Source organism: Seriola lalandi, unplaced genomic scaffold, assembly GCF_002814215.2.
Source record: "Seriola lalandi dorsalis isolate HSWRI2012SDOR001 ecotype SW California unplaced genomic scaffold, Sedor1 jcf7180002054279, whole genome shotgun sequence".
Lineage (NCBI taxonomy): Eukaryota > Metazoa > Chordata > Actinopteri > Carangiformes > Carangidae > Seriola > Seriola lalandi.
In genome coordinates this window covers 58,713-71,811 of record NW_019524832.1, presented here as the reverse complement: position 1 = coordinate 71,811, position 13,099 = coordinate 58,713, and the positions used below count along the sequence as shown (strand labels likewise).

Here is a 13,099-nt window from a genome sequence, read left to right as displayed (position 1 = left end):
GCACAAGACTACACCTCAAACTGCTTTGGCTCATTTTCAAAATGACAATAGCCTTAGAAAATGGGTTACAATGGCAGAGAGTCTTTAGATGAGATACACCCAGGCTATGAGCTGGCATTGTCAGGCAGACAGCCATTTACTCTGAGTTATTACTGCTGAGAGCATCCCTCCTGGAGAACCAACACACACACACACACATCCTCCCACCGGCACACGCACGAGACACACACACGTGTACAGTATGCACATGCATAGACGTACACAAACACACAGACAATCAGCGTGGCATCAAGGTCACTGAATCGTGACAAATTAGTGCTGCTGCTGAATCCCTCACCTCGGGATGCTGAATAGACAACCCTTCAATAGGAACATTGTTGGCATTCTCCTCATTCTAGGAGGAACAAAATGAGAGGCATAATTGCACAAATGCTTTTACATCCTTGGTAAATATCAAAGAGCTCATCTTATAAAGACAACACAGGAAAGTCAATTCACAAGAATCACTGAAGAGAAATTTGGTGGCTGCGTCAGACAGTTTTAAAAACAGGTGCTTGGCTGTTTCGATCAAACTGCATAAAAACGAGTGCGGTGAAATAAACATTCATAATTGAGTTCATGATTCTTACACAAGCCTCGGCCCGAGTAGGCCAGTTAATTGCAATTCCAAAAATGCCCCTCTGCCAAGTTATCAAATTGTGCAGCAGCAGAAAAAGGATGAAGTCTGTGTGTCTATGACAACTCGTCTCTTCACCCAAATACTAGAAAATATTTATCATTTTAATTGCATGCTAGAGTTAGTGTACGAGAGGAAAAACTAACTTACATCTTTGGCTTCATCTTTGACCCTTCGTGACTGGAGGGAAAAATCAAACACACATTTACATTTTCATATTCATAATCACACCGCAATAATAATGATTTATTTCCTCTTTTCAATTTCTGAAATCATTGGCAGGAAATTAAAAATACAACCTAGTAAGAATACTAGCAGAAACAACTTATTTCTTAAATCATTACTCTTGGTAACATATTATTTATTGCATCATACATTAAAGCGGGGTATCTTTATCAAAGAGCCCTTTGATCATAGCTGTCTACTTCCCCCTGCCTCAAATCCTTGCAGCTATCTTCCAGCTCATTAAAGCGACCTCATGACAGGCTCTCTCTCAGAGATAAGCCATCTGCTATCCAAAAAGCTAACTGATCAGGGAGGGGAGGGATGTACAGGGTCAAAGACGGAGGGGAAGTTACACAACAGCTTGATTTACAGCTTAGACATGACATGCAACAATAACAACAAACACCTCAATAACTGGTCAAATCTAAATTTCCATAATCAAGTAGTGATTTTATTACAGTGACAAGTGAGGCTTAATCTAAAAGATAATCTTGAACATTCTTTGCAGAACTTGTTCCTGATACACACATACACACATACGCATTTTAAGATGAATACTAAGAGTAAATATGAAAGGATGCACCCTGCTGAGGCAGGTCTTTGTGGGGTCTCACCTACCCTGCCCTGATTCACCGCCGCCTTGCCCTCCTCGCTGCCCTCGTCCAGCTCATCATCGCTCCACTCCCAGTCTCCATCCTCTGTCTTGTGCAGGTGACCGCTGGAGCCTGGGACCCTCCTCACCTGGACCACGACAACACACAGCCAGCACACTAAACATTAATGACATCATGCATAGTTTTTCCAATTGTACATGTCGCTGCATTGAGCTCTACTCATGAATCCATTAGGTTTTACAACTCTTAAGATCACTCCTTGTGATGAGCTGACATGCGTTGGTTCAATTGAAAAGCACATAAACAAATATATAAATATATAACAAGTATAAAGCCAAGTCACTCAGCCAGTTGAATATATCTGGTACAGCAGCTCATTGCTGCCACAATGAGATCCTTTTCATGATACAACAAGAAATTTTTCACATTATAATGATTCACTTAAGAGTAAGTTTTTGCCTAAAATGTCTTTCATGATCTAGCATTGATGATTTTAATAGAGATTAGAATAGAATTGAATAGAATAGAATTATATTAGTTAATGTTTGATTTTTAACCAGCAAAAACCAGCATACACACACATTTACACAAGAATCTTTCATCACTGATTAAGACCTTGGCGGACAAAACATTGGACAAATAAAACTTTGGAGGTTGGAAATTTAAGTCTACTGATATGACAGCTTTTGTTATATATAGTACACTGTCTTACAAAACAGCTCAGAGCTCCAATAGAAACCTTAAGGTTGCTCAAAGTAATACAATCCATTTAGCAGGCACAGCCTGGTTACAGCACAATGAGTACAGCACGGAACAAGGGAAAACACTGTAAATCATATGGAAAGCCAACATAAGAGGGATATCCAATACAATTTAAACCTGGTTAAACACCAGTAGTAATATGACTGCAAATGTAACCAGCATAAAAAGCAGATAAGTATGGCAGAGTCATTGGTAGAGCCTGTAATTTGTTGCACTTCTACACATCCTGGAAGAGCATGTAAGACAAGCAACACATGACTAGTCTAGCAGTGTGAGATAAGGTATAAGAGCGTCACAGTGTTACAGAACAGACAGCACACAAAACTGTAAGCCACTACCACCATCCTTCTCCTCAACTATAGACAAGGTCAAAGTTAAAGAAGCACTACCCTTCTGGTGGTGTCAGGTTTATTTTCCAAACCTGACATAGAACCAAGGCTCCCCCACTTCTGTTCAGGGTCCTTGGGCAAAACAGATACAGATCAATGCACTCTGCAGCCATACACGATCACCCAACTAACATTCACACACATACAGAGACGCCGATACAGGATGCACAAATCATGCAGCTGACAATACCACCCAATGCAAATATACAGAAATATATGCGAACAGAAACATCATAATATACGGATGTAAAATCAGTGATTGCAAAGGTAAAATTGCTGCACATTCAGGTAAAATGTACTGCATCTTGAAATCGGGCTTCAGAAAACATCCATGCAGAACTCCAATCAGCATCCTATCATCACTTGTGCAGTGAACCATATGTTTGAACTCAATATCAATCCCATTCTACTTTCCCACTTTTCATTATGTAACAAATCAATGAGACTAGCCCATCACCTTGGCTGTAAACCACTAATGTCTAATCTTTCAACAAAAAAAAGCCTCCAATTTTCTCATCCAGAAGCTCTACTGTGGGTGTCACGGTGCCCTCTGCTGGCTACTCAACTCACATGTACCTACTGTTTATACAGAATGACTCTGCATGTAATCTTTTTTTAGATTCATATTTCAAATTACTTTTTTGGTGACAGCTGACCAGAGCCTCTGCCATCTCCTTTTCATTCACTGGAGCATTATCAAGGTGAAGTTAAGTCCCTTTAAAGCCAATTTAAAGAGTAAAGTTTTATACCGGCTGTTCGGCTTAAAGTCTCATCTCTTAAACCCCCATAGTGCTTGTTTCCGGGGAGATGAATTGCATGTGTTTACCATGACCATAGAAAGGAAAAAAAAAAAACCACTACAGAAACAGAACCAGAACACCAAGGAACAGAGGAGCAAAAGGGCGGAGGAAAGCTATTCACACTATTCAGTTCACAGAGGCCAAGAGATGTGGGGAGGTTGTGATTAAAGAGGAGCTAAGCTAGAAGGTTTGAGCATACCTGAGGAAAATCTTGGAAGAGCAAGGCCACTGTGGTATTCCTATAAACGGGGTCACAGCATCCTAAGATGACAGTGTTTCTGCAGTATTGCTTGTCTCTGCAAGCTTTGGGTAATGTTTGCTGAGTGTATAATGTAGACGACTCTGTGGGTCAAATCAGCAAAAAAAAGACCAAGGACACTGGCTCTGCGGCTCATGCATTTCATGCACTGAAAGTATCAAGTGAAGCAGACTGTATATACTCTGTATGCAGTCTAATTTTACACTTTTAACAGGACTGTACACATAAAAACACAACAAATGACTCATCTATAAAAGTGCACTACACAAATTGCGATCATTTGCTTTAATATTTATCATTTGGCAAAACGTCTTGCTGTGCAAATCATAAATGCTGTAGCTCATTTTAGATCCAGTCTCATATGATTTTCGTTTTGACCTGTACTGACAAAACTTAATATAGGAAATCCTGTTTAGCAATAGGTACCATTCATAGCTATGACTACTGTAGTTACCACATTAACCATCAACAAACCTCAATAAACTCACGCTACTCCACCATAGTTGGCTCCCTCTTTATTGACACCCTGCCCTGTCTGTGCGTAATGTTAACGTCATACACAGTAACAGCCCTGCTCTCCACTATGCCCTCCATTTACTCCCGACCATGTCAGTGAATTTCCACCCCTCCACTCAGCCACTCTGCCTTTCGGCAATAGCCCTCTGTTCCCATTTCTGTCCTGGCCATCCAGGCGAAGTGTTATGTGAAGCCAATATCAGCTGTGCCTGAAAACCGCACTTCCTCCTAATAAACTGTGGACAACTGAGCAAGCACAGTGAACAATAATGTGCTCCTTTCTGTTACCTAATGTTAACAATTCATTTAATCCTGTTTGTCTTTAGTGGGCCACATGCAGAGCGCTGCACTGGAGGCCACAGACACAAGACATCAGGACATCTACACTATTTGACTCTGCAGTGGCCCATATTTTCAAATAATATGCACAACAGTTTGGGCATGATGTGTTTGAGGTGCTGAAGAAAGTCAGAGTGCGTAGCTTGTGTTGACTGTAAATGCAACACTCTGGTGGAAAGAGATATTTCAGTCAATCCCAGCCCTCTGCCATAATTTGTTAATGTTTAGTCAATAACAGAGTTATTTTACAGGGAATGTTTGTATAAACATACCTTCTTAGCTCTCTGGGAAATCTTTGGCGCACGACACAAAAGCTTCTCAACCAGATATTCTTTGTTCTGCAAGAGAAAAATCAAACTATGAATCAAAACATCATCAATAAACACAGTGAACTGAGTAAATTAATAAAAACCTGCTAATGAGTCACAAAGATCTCAAGTGTTGTGTTTGTAAATGGCAGCCCTCAGAAACCAGCTTTGTTGATGAAGCACAGAAGGTAAATGAAAGTTGTAAAGGTTAAGTTATCTTCTTAAAATGTTAGGGGTTAGACCAGTGACTAAACCAACTTGAATGGAAACAATACAGTGAGGTTCTAATACTTGTTCCTCCTGAATAACATTCATCACATTTACATGATACAAATGATGATACAAATAATTACTCTATTTTGCATTGCAGATATTCAGAGCAGTTGTTTAACAGCTTTTCATACCTCTGAACCAGAACATTTAGGACACCATTTTAAATAATCATTATGTTAAATTATTGAAAATACACATTTGACTATAAAATGTGAGACTCGCAGTCACTGTGTTACGGAGGAATTAACAAGGACAGAAAATGGAATTTGACTTTTTTTTTTGATGTATCCAAGTACATATAACCATAATAAACAAATAGGAAAGCATTGAGGTACAGGGCATAACATAAGCATAGCATTAATAACAAAAGCAAACAAAGAGGATGAGTCAAATATTTGAGTTGTAACAAATACCTTGGCCTTCTGGAAGAATTTACACTTCAAAAGCTCTGCGGCTGTCGGCCTAGAGATAAAGAAAAGTACATTTTGTTGGAAAATATATCTCAGCACAGCACTCACTGAATGTTAATCAGGTCTTTTTATTGATCACAAATTGCATCATCTCTCCTCACTGAAATATTTGGTTGATATATGGAAAGTGGAGCTAACCTTTTGGCAGGATCCTTCTGAAGGCACATAGTTATTAGCTTTCTAAATGATTTGCCGTATTTTTTTAGCATTTCCTTGTCCTCCACACCCGTCTCTAGAGTGGGTGGATCGTTCTGTAGGGTAAGCATTAAAACCTGAAAGGACAGGAAAAATGGTCAGAACCGCCCACAGAACAGAAATACTGTAGATGAGGAAAAGAAACTCAAAGCAGGAAACTCTAGCAGAAATTCTGTGGAAACTAAAAGCAACAAGTTCCTTTAGATTTAAGTTTTTTTTTTCTCTTTATTAGTTGTTTGGTTTCCCAAAAAGCAGAAAGTCAAAATGTCTCTTCATGCTTTTTCTTGCTAATGATGAAACTTCACTGAAACAAACTTTAGGAGAAAGGTTGGTAAGCCAAGACATTAATGGACACTGCTTTCTTCTTGTCTTTTCCAGTGCCAGTGAAAGCTACAAGTATAACTGTGATTAGGACATCAGACTGATTAAATAACACCCAATAACACATCCAGAGCACTCACCTTCATGGGAGGGTAGCGGTGATAGGGTGCGGAGCCTGTTGCTAACTCTATGGCTGTAATTCCAAAACTCCATATATCTGCTTTGAAATCATAGCCTCGTACCTGTGGATACAGAATTACAATAATCTGTAAAAGAATACACTTAAGTCCGGGAGACTTTATGTTAATGTCATGATCTAAGAGCGTCACAAAAACATAAAATTATTGATTATATGATTTATTAAAAAAATTAACTAATGATAGAATTACATTATGTAACGCATAAGCACGTTAGAAGTAAACTCACAAAGTCAGGCAAATACAACTGATACAAGATACGATGTAAAGAGTTTACAGTGTCACCAACAGCTAGCTTTGTATGGACAGAGACAGACTAACCTGTTCCATCACCTCCGGTGCCATCCAGCATGGTGTGCCAACAAAGGTCTTTCGTACTTTGTTTCTTGTCATATCCCCGCCTGTAGCCAGGAATGCGCTTACTCCAAAATCTTAAAGACAATAATAAATAACGCACAGTTAAAACCTATTAACAATCTGAAGAAATACAGGTTGACGTATGTTGTAATGAATCCGTCTACAGGCAGGACTTTTTCCATATTCTCACATTCTGGGTTAAAACAACATGGTGACAAATGAAGAACTGCAGGCTGCAGGTAAATATTGTACAACAGAAAGCAAATGAAAGAATTTCAATTTTAGCAATCAGAGGCTAGTTTCTATTGATCTCTCCAAATGTGAATAAAGCATCTCTGCTTCTTTGATTTGCAGGTCATTGATAACTATTGGTCAAAACTTTACATTCAACAAAATGTTAGTGTAAATAGTCATGGCATAAATGCAAAAACAAAAATATTTGTCATAAATATCAGTATGTTTGTATACTATTTAGAATTTACGAACCTTTCTCTTTGAGTTAGATGATATACTCTAACCTTTTTTTCACGGTAAAAAATTCCACTTGTTAAAGTAGCAAAAGCATAAGAGGTGTTACTAATAACATTAAGTCCCAGTAAGCTATAACAGTGATACAGTGATGCTGCGTTCATGTCATACAGTTCGGGCTGTAGCCACGAGCAGCCAAGTCAGAGAAACTCTGAGTTGAAGATACCGGGAGATTCTGACAGGGACAGTATCTCCCATCTGATGAAAAGAGCCACTGTAAGTGTCGATAAACCGACTATTAAATGGCTACAAAAGCCACAATCAATGGCAGTTACACCCAAATAAAATCTAGTATTTACACACAATACAATCAATTCAACTAATTGATTAATTGATAAAAAGGGGTAACACTTTATCTGTTTGTATCTGGTTTCACTAGTCAATAAACCCTTCCAAGTCGGTACAATCATCTGATTTTCCTACTGTGACATGTCAAAATGGCTTCTGTGAAAAAGGCCTATCAGATATCAGATATCAGATACCATGGTACATGCACAGAAATCAAGTGGCTGTAAAACCTGCAAATTTTCTTTACAGGCTTGCATCCATAATTTGTTCAGGCCTGTAAATGAATTCATTATCAATTCTTAAAGGCAGTATATAATCCCTACCGTGAAACTACTGCTGTACAAAGCTGCCAGTTTCAATATACGGACTGCATAAGCAGATATGGAATTATTCAGGACGTATTATCGGTCTAATGTCAGAGCTGCTTGATTTACAGAAAAAATGCATTGCCATTCATCTTTGATTAATACAATCTATGGATTCAATGCCACAGTTTCAGCATATGTGCGTCTTTTAATTTAAACTAAAGGATGACTTAAGAGACTGTAGCAATACAATTGTAGTACTATGTTCACCACACCTGCAATCTGAACAGATCCATCCTCTCCCAGTAGTATGTTCCCAGCTTTCACATCCCTGAGGTCAACAAAACACAAACACAGTCACACATCAAAGTCATATGGAGCAGCATTGATTCTTCCGTTCGCGTGAACCCGTCCCACGGCCCACCACCATCTGGATCTCTGCCCAAGGGGCCGGCTCTCAGTGACCTTGAAATCCAGGAAGTTTACAGAACACAACAACTGACCTGCAGGTCAATAAATACAATTACATGAATGGTTTTAATTTCTTTTTGTAAATAAGCATTTTAAGCCATTTGTTTATCTTATCCAGAGAGCCCCTTACAATGGAGTGACTATATTCTCTTACAATGAGTTTCTAAATTCTTATAATAACTTATCAAAAAATAAAACCGCAACAGCAAATTTCTGACGTGTTACCTGTGAATCTGTCCATTTCTGTGCAGATAGTCCAGGCCCTCTAGCACTTCTTTTAATATAGTAGCAATGATAGGCTCATCTAGAGATCGATTTTTGTCCTCATCTTTGCTTGTGTGCTTAATTATATCCAGCATAGAGCCTGAGAAATACACCACAGAAAAACAGGAACACTGTGTTCATTTTGTATGTTTTAAAGGCACAATACAAATCAGCTGCGCAGTGTTCCACTGAGTTATTACATGATCAATATCTACAACCAGGCACAATTTATTTCAGCGTCTGATAATTGTTTGTTGTCCCTTAAACAGTAAATCATGACAGGCAGTACAATACAGTAACAATATTGCTGTATTTTCTTCACAAGTGAGAGTCATAAGTAAAGCAAAAGGAACATCATCAGACTACAGATGTTATTTACCATGGGAGGCAACCAAGAGTGTGCTAGCGCTTTCATATAATTGTCAGAAATAATAAAGAATAAATAAAGCCAGACTAAATACTGTGCTTTTTAAGGGTTTAGATCTTATGTTTTCTAGGATACATAATGGAAAGTAGTGGCTGAAATGCTCATAAAATTGCTCTGTTTGTTTGTTTTATGCAGTATGTTATGTATGACTGTGCTACTTTTTCATTTGAGACAACTACAGTATAAGTGAGTTATAAACAAGGTAGGTGTTAACCTTATCAGCAGATCAAAGCACAAACATGAAAAAGGGCATTTACAGTGTATCATCATCACACTGACTGAGTGTTCATGCATTATTAAGATAGAGGTAGGATTTAGTTCCATACAGCTTGGAAGGTGAAGCTTACCTCCACTCAGAAGCTTCATGACTAACCAAAGTTCATCCTTCACGACAAACGAGGTGTAGTAGGTGACAACATTGGGATGGTTGCACTGGCTCATTGCCTGAATTTCTTTCTATTGTGAGAGAAAAATGACAGGACATTCCACTTTTAATCATAACTTTTGTTTCAACAGGAAACATCAGGAAAGTCAGCGTATTTATATACACCTCAGTAACAACAAGCTTGTGCAGCAAATGATCCAATATTACAACCCACAAAGTGCATTAATAAACATTCAATTCTCAGATTAAAGATATCAATGAAAACATGGATTAGAGGTAAAGTAGTAGTAGTAGTAAGGCATGAGAGAGAGAGGTACAAAAACACTGTGCACACATGCTGAGAAATTAGCCCGTATTTATTGTACTCACCAACAGCTCATCCATGCTGGTCTGGCATTTTTCCAGGTTGATTCTCTTTATGGCCACACGCTCCTGTCTGGGGGTACAGAGGGCCGCCTGCACCACAGCTGTGGCCCCGCTGCCTGGAATCACAGCCACAACAGAGCAATGACAAAGTAGACAGGAGCAAAGACGGGACACACAGCTGGAAGACAACTTTCAAATTAAACATCAGTCTGTGGCTTTATGGCCTTTTTCACCGGCCAAGTGTTTTTTGTGTTTATGTTATGGTATTCATCCTTCATGTGTGCTGGATGAAACATTAGACAAACACTATGACACAAGATGACTTGAAGTGCAACGTTTTTGTTTGTATTTCCCCCAACATGATGGGTTGTTGACTTGCTTCATCACAAATCAGGCTTCACGCCGGAGTAGTGAAGTTGTTCACACCAAGAAGCTGTGACACGCAACATACTGCTCACCAACTGTTAGCGGCAGATAAGGAGCAGGGAATACATGAGATCAGACTGCTTACCAGTTGTTTATGAGAACAGAGAGGGGGTCTCACTTACTCATCACAGTCAGCAGCACACAGCTGTGGTGCCTACCTCTTATCAGCAATGATATGACTTATCAGCTCATCTGCACAGTACAGGCGTTTGCCAAAAATATTCGGGCAACTTCCTTTCGTGACTTTCAGTACACGTGAGATTTCCATTGTTGTTTTATTGACTAATTACTATTTTTAAATTATAATGATTCATGACAACACTAAATTCAGTATTTTGTGACTTATGCAGATAAATATAACTTTTCAAATGATGGGAAAGTTGTAAGTTTTTAGATGTCTTTGGGAATGAAAGAATTATTCCATAAAACCACAACAAGCATAGTCCCAATCGGCATAGTAACAGTGGAAGAACACACATTCACAAAGGGTTAATCCTAATGAGAACATGAACACACTGACAGTAAACAATGCTTAACAAGTGAGTGAGCATGTCTTAGTTCACTGCCTTTGACCAGTGGCTATTGTGGAAGTTAGTGTTGAAACAATTTGTCAATTAATCAATCAGCTGTTTTACAGAAAATGTATCATCAACTAATTTGGCATCATCTCAGTTTTTCTTGCAGTTGGGCTGACTAAATGATTGCTTAATGATTACTAAAACAAAAAGATGAATAGATTAATCAATAATGAAAATAATGATTAGTTGCAGTCCTAGTGGAAAGCAAGTCTCTCACTTTTTTATTTAGGGTATGTTCAATGATTCTACGATTGTATGAGGCCTACTATTAACCATTATTCTAATTATCATCATTAATATGAATAATAGTTGTATGGTCATCGTGGTAAGTACATGATGTTTGTAACATTGTTCACCTAAAAAAAAAAAGTGAAGTGCCATCACAGACAACTCAACGAACAGAACACATTGTGGTCTTTACACCGCCACAGCATCTGTGATTTTAGTCATGTCTGATTAACTGGACACGTGCCATAAACTGGCATCGCTGGAGTAGGTCTCTATTATCCGAGCCGCTGAAAACGCACTTAGGCAATGTGACATTTTCAGCCCGAGCAGCAACCTGCATTTCGGCTGCCTCAGCTTCGTCTGAATCACAGACACATCTGCCGTAGACCGGTAGTCTCTAAATGTCCCTGTTAACATCCGCATTGCAAAGCATTGCAGGAGGCTACTGCACACGAAAAAGCCGGTAGGCCCTCGTCGTCATTGCCAGCTGATAACCCGCCGCGGCATGCCTTCCCATGATCACACACAGCGTCCATCACAGCTCCGGGTACTAACCTATGACTTCCTGCAGCTCGTACGACTCCCTGGTAATTGGCCAGCTGGTTGTCAGCGCCGGTTGCGGGTGGTGGACAGGAGCCGGAGATTCGCCTTGATCCGCCATGATGATGATGATGATGCGCTAGTTAGCAGCCTCACAGATACAAACAGAGAGAAAGAGAGAAAGGGAGGGAGGGAGGGAGAGAAAGAGAGACTCAGAGAGGGAGAAAGGGAGAGAGAGAGAGAGAGAGAGTCAAATTTGACCTCACCTCCTCGGTACAAGTGTCAGCTGGCAGCTGCAGCAGCGCAACTACCGCTAGCGATGAGCACAACCCGGAAAATAACGGACCACACACATGCGCGCACACAGACACAGACACACACACACACACACACACACCACAGCAGTGACATGCAAGTTGACTATACAATACTCTAGTTCAATAGTAACAGGAAGACATTCATTAACCTCACTAGTAATCATCTCAACTGCCAGGCGGCTCTAGAGGCTTCAGTTTAGGTCATTAATTAATCATGTTTTTCAGTTTATCGTAATAATGCAACTATTTCAAAATACTGTGTGCAAGATGAATTATTATCATCAGGTGAAACGACTTGGCAGCTGCTTTGTATGAAACAGTGACACGGATAGGTGACGATTTAACATATCACATGCAGCTAGAACTGCAGTTGATGTTGTGAAGACTGGCCAGTAGATGGCGCCATCACATCTTTATATGGTCTGTTGTCTGATGACTGCAGGACAGAGTTAACACAGCATTGGAGAAGTGAACATACATTGAAACGATCAGTTAGTCATTGCCAAACATGCCATCTGTCTGCAGCTTCTCAAATGTAAATATTTTATGCTTTACTTTGTTTTATGTGACAGCAATTTGAATATCTTTGGTTTGTGGACTGTTGGTACAAAAAAAAAAGTAATGCAAAAATGACATCCCCACCTGTAGGATATTTTACAGAGAAAACAATCAATAGAGAGAATAATTTGCAGATTAATCAGTTATGAAAGTAATCACAGCTTCTTCCCTATTTGTTAGATTTTACTTATATAATGCTTGTCCACTATTATGCTACAGATTATGTAAGGGTCTATTTGTGGATTCTATAGCATAATAGTCTGGTCTATCCTTCATAAAACTCAGTAACATTTACTCAATATTTTGTAATACACTAGTCACATAGCATATATAATACCTCTCTTATGTATTCTGTTTTTTTTAATATCCAGTTTCTGTACAAATTGTTTTAAAGGTGTTTTGCTTTAACTTAAATGTCAATTTGTGGTTCTGTTTAATTGCATCGCCTTATAATAAGAGGTGTTTCTAATATTTCAGTGATATAAATGCATTGGACAAAATATTACAAACAATTTGCAGAGTAATGCAATGCTATTCAGGAGCACCATCCAAACTCTGTGTAATGTATAGGGTCTCCCTGCCTATTTACATAAAGGCTATAGAGACGGACGCTTTGTGTTCCTTTAACTTAAAAAACAAACAAACAAACAAACAAAGAAAATAGGTCACATCACATGGGGCAGTGACCACTTTTAATTCATGAAGTGTTACAAGGTC

General features: G+C 39.1%; 1 protein-coding gene across 1 annotated transcript; it reads right to left on the bottom strand.

The window, feature by feature from the left end:
* Window positions 1–203: 203 nt before the first annotated feature.
* On the bottom strand, window positions 204–11,826 carry stk39 (serine threonine kinase 39). Its single transcript, XM_023405588.2, has 13 exons — window positions 11,523–11,826; window positions 9,739–9,851; window positions 9,332–9,440; window positions 8,519–8,657; window positions 8,098–8,153; window positions 6,666–6,775; window positions 6,288–6,389; window positions 5,770–5,903; window positions 5,575–5,623; window positions 4,853–4,918; window positions 1,520–1,642; window positions 827–856; window positions 204–394 (listed from the first exon to the last, which is right to left on the bottom strand). Exons 1-13 carry the CDS (start codon window positions 11,626–11,628, stop codon window positions 278–280), a joined length of 1,254 nt encoding a protein of 417 aa, XP_023261356.2. The 5' UTR covers window positions 11,629–11,826; the 3' UTR covers window positions 204–277.
* Window positions 11,827–13,099: the final 1,273 nt, after the last annotated feature.

Coding starts and splice junctions, on each gene's coding strand:
- stk39 (XM_023405588.2), bottom strand. CDS start 11,628: ATGGCGGATCAAGGCGAATCTCCGGCTCCTGTCCACCACCCGCAACCG. Junction 6,776..8,097: donor TGGATCTGTTCAGATTGCAG/GTGTGGTGAACA, acceptor ATTGTCTTTAAG/ATTTTGGAGTAAGCGCATTC. Junction 5,904..6,287: donor ACCGCTACCCTCCCATGAAG/GTGAGTGCTCTG, acceptor CTGTCCTTTCAG/GTTTTAATGCTTACCCTACA.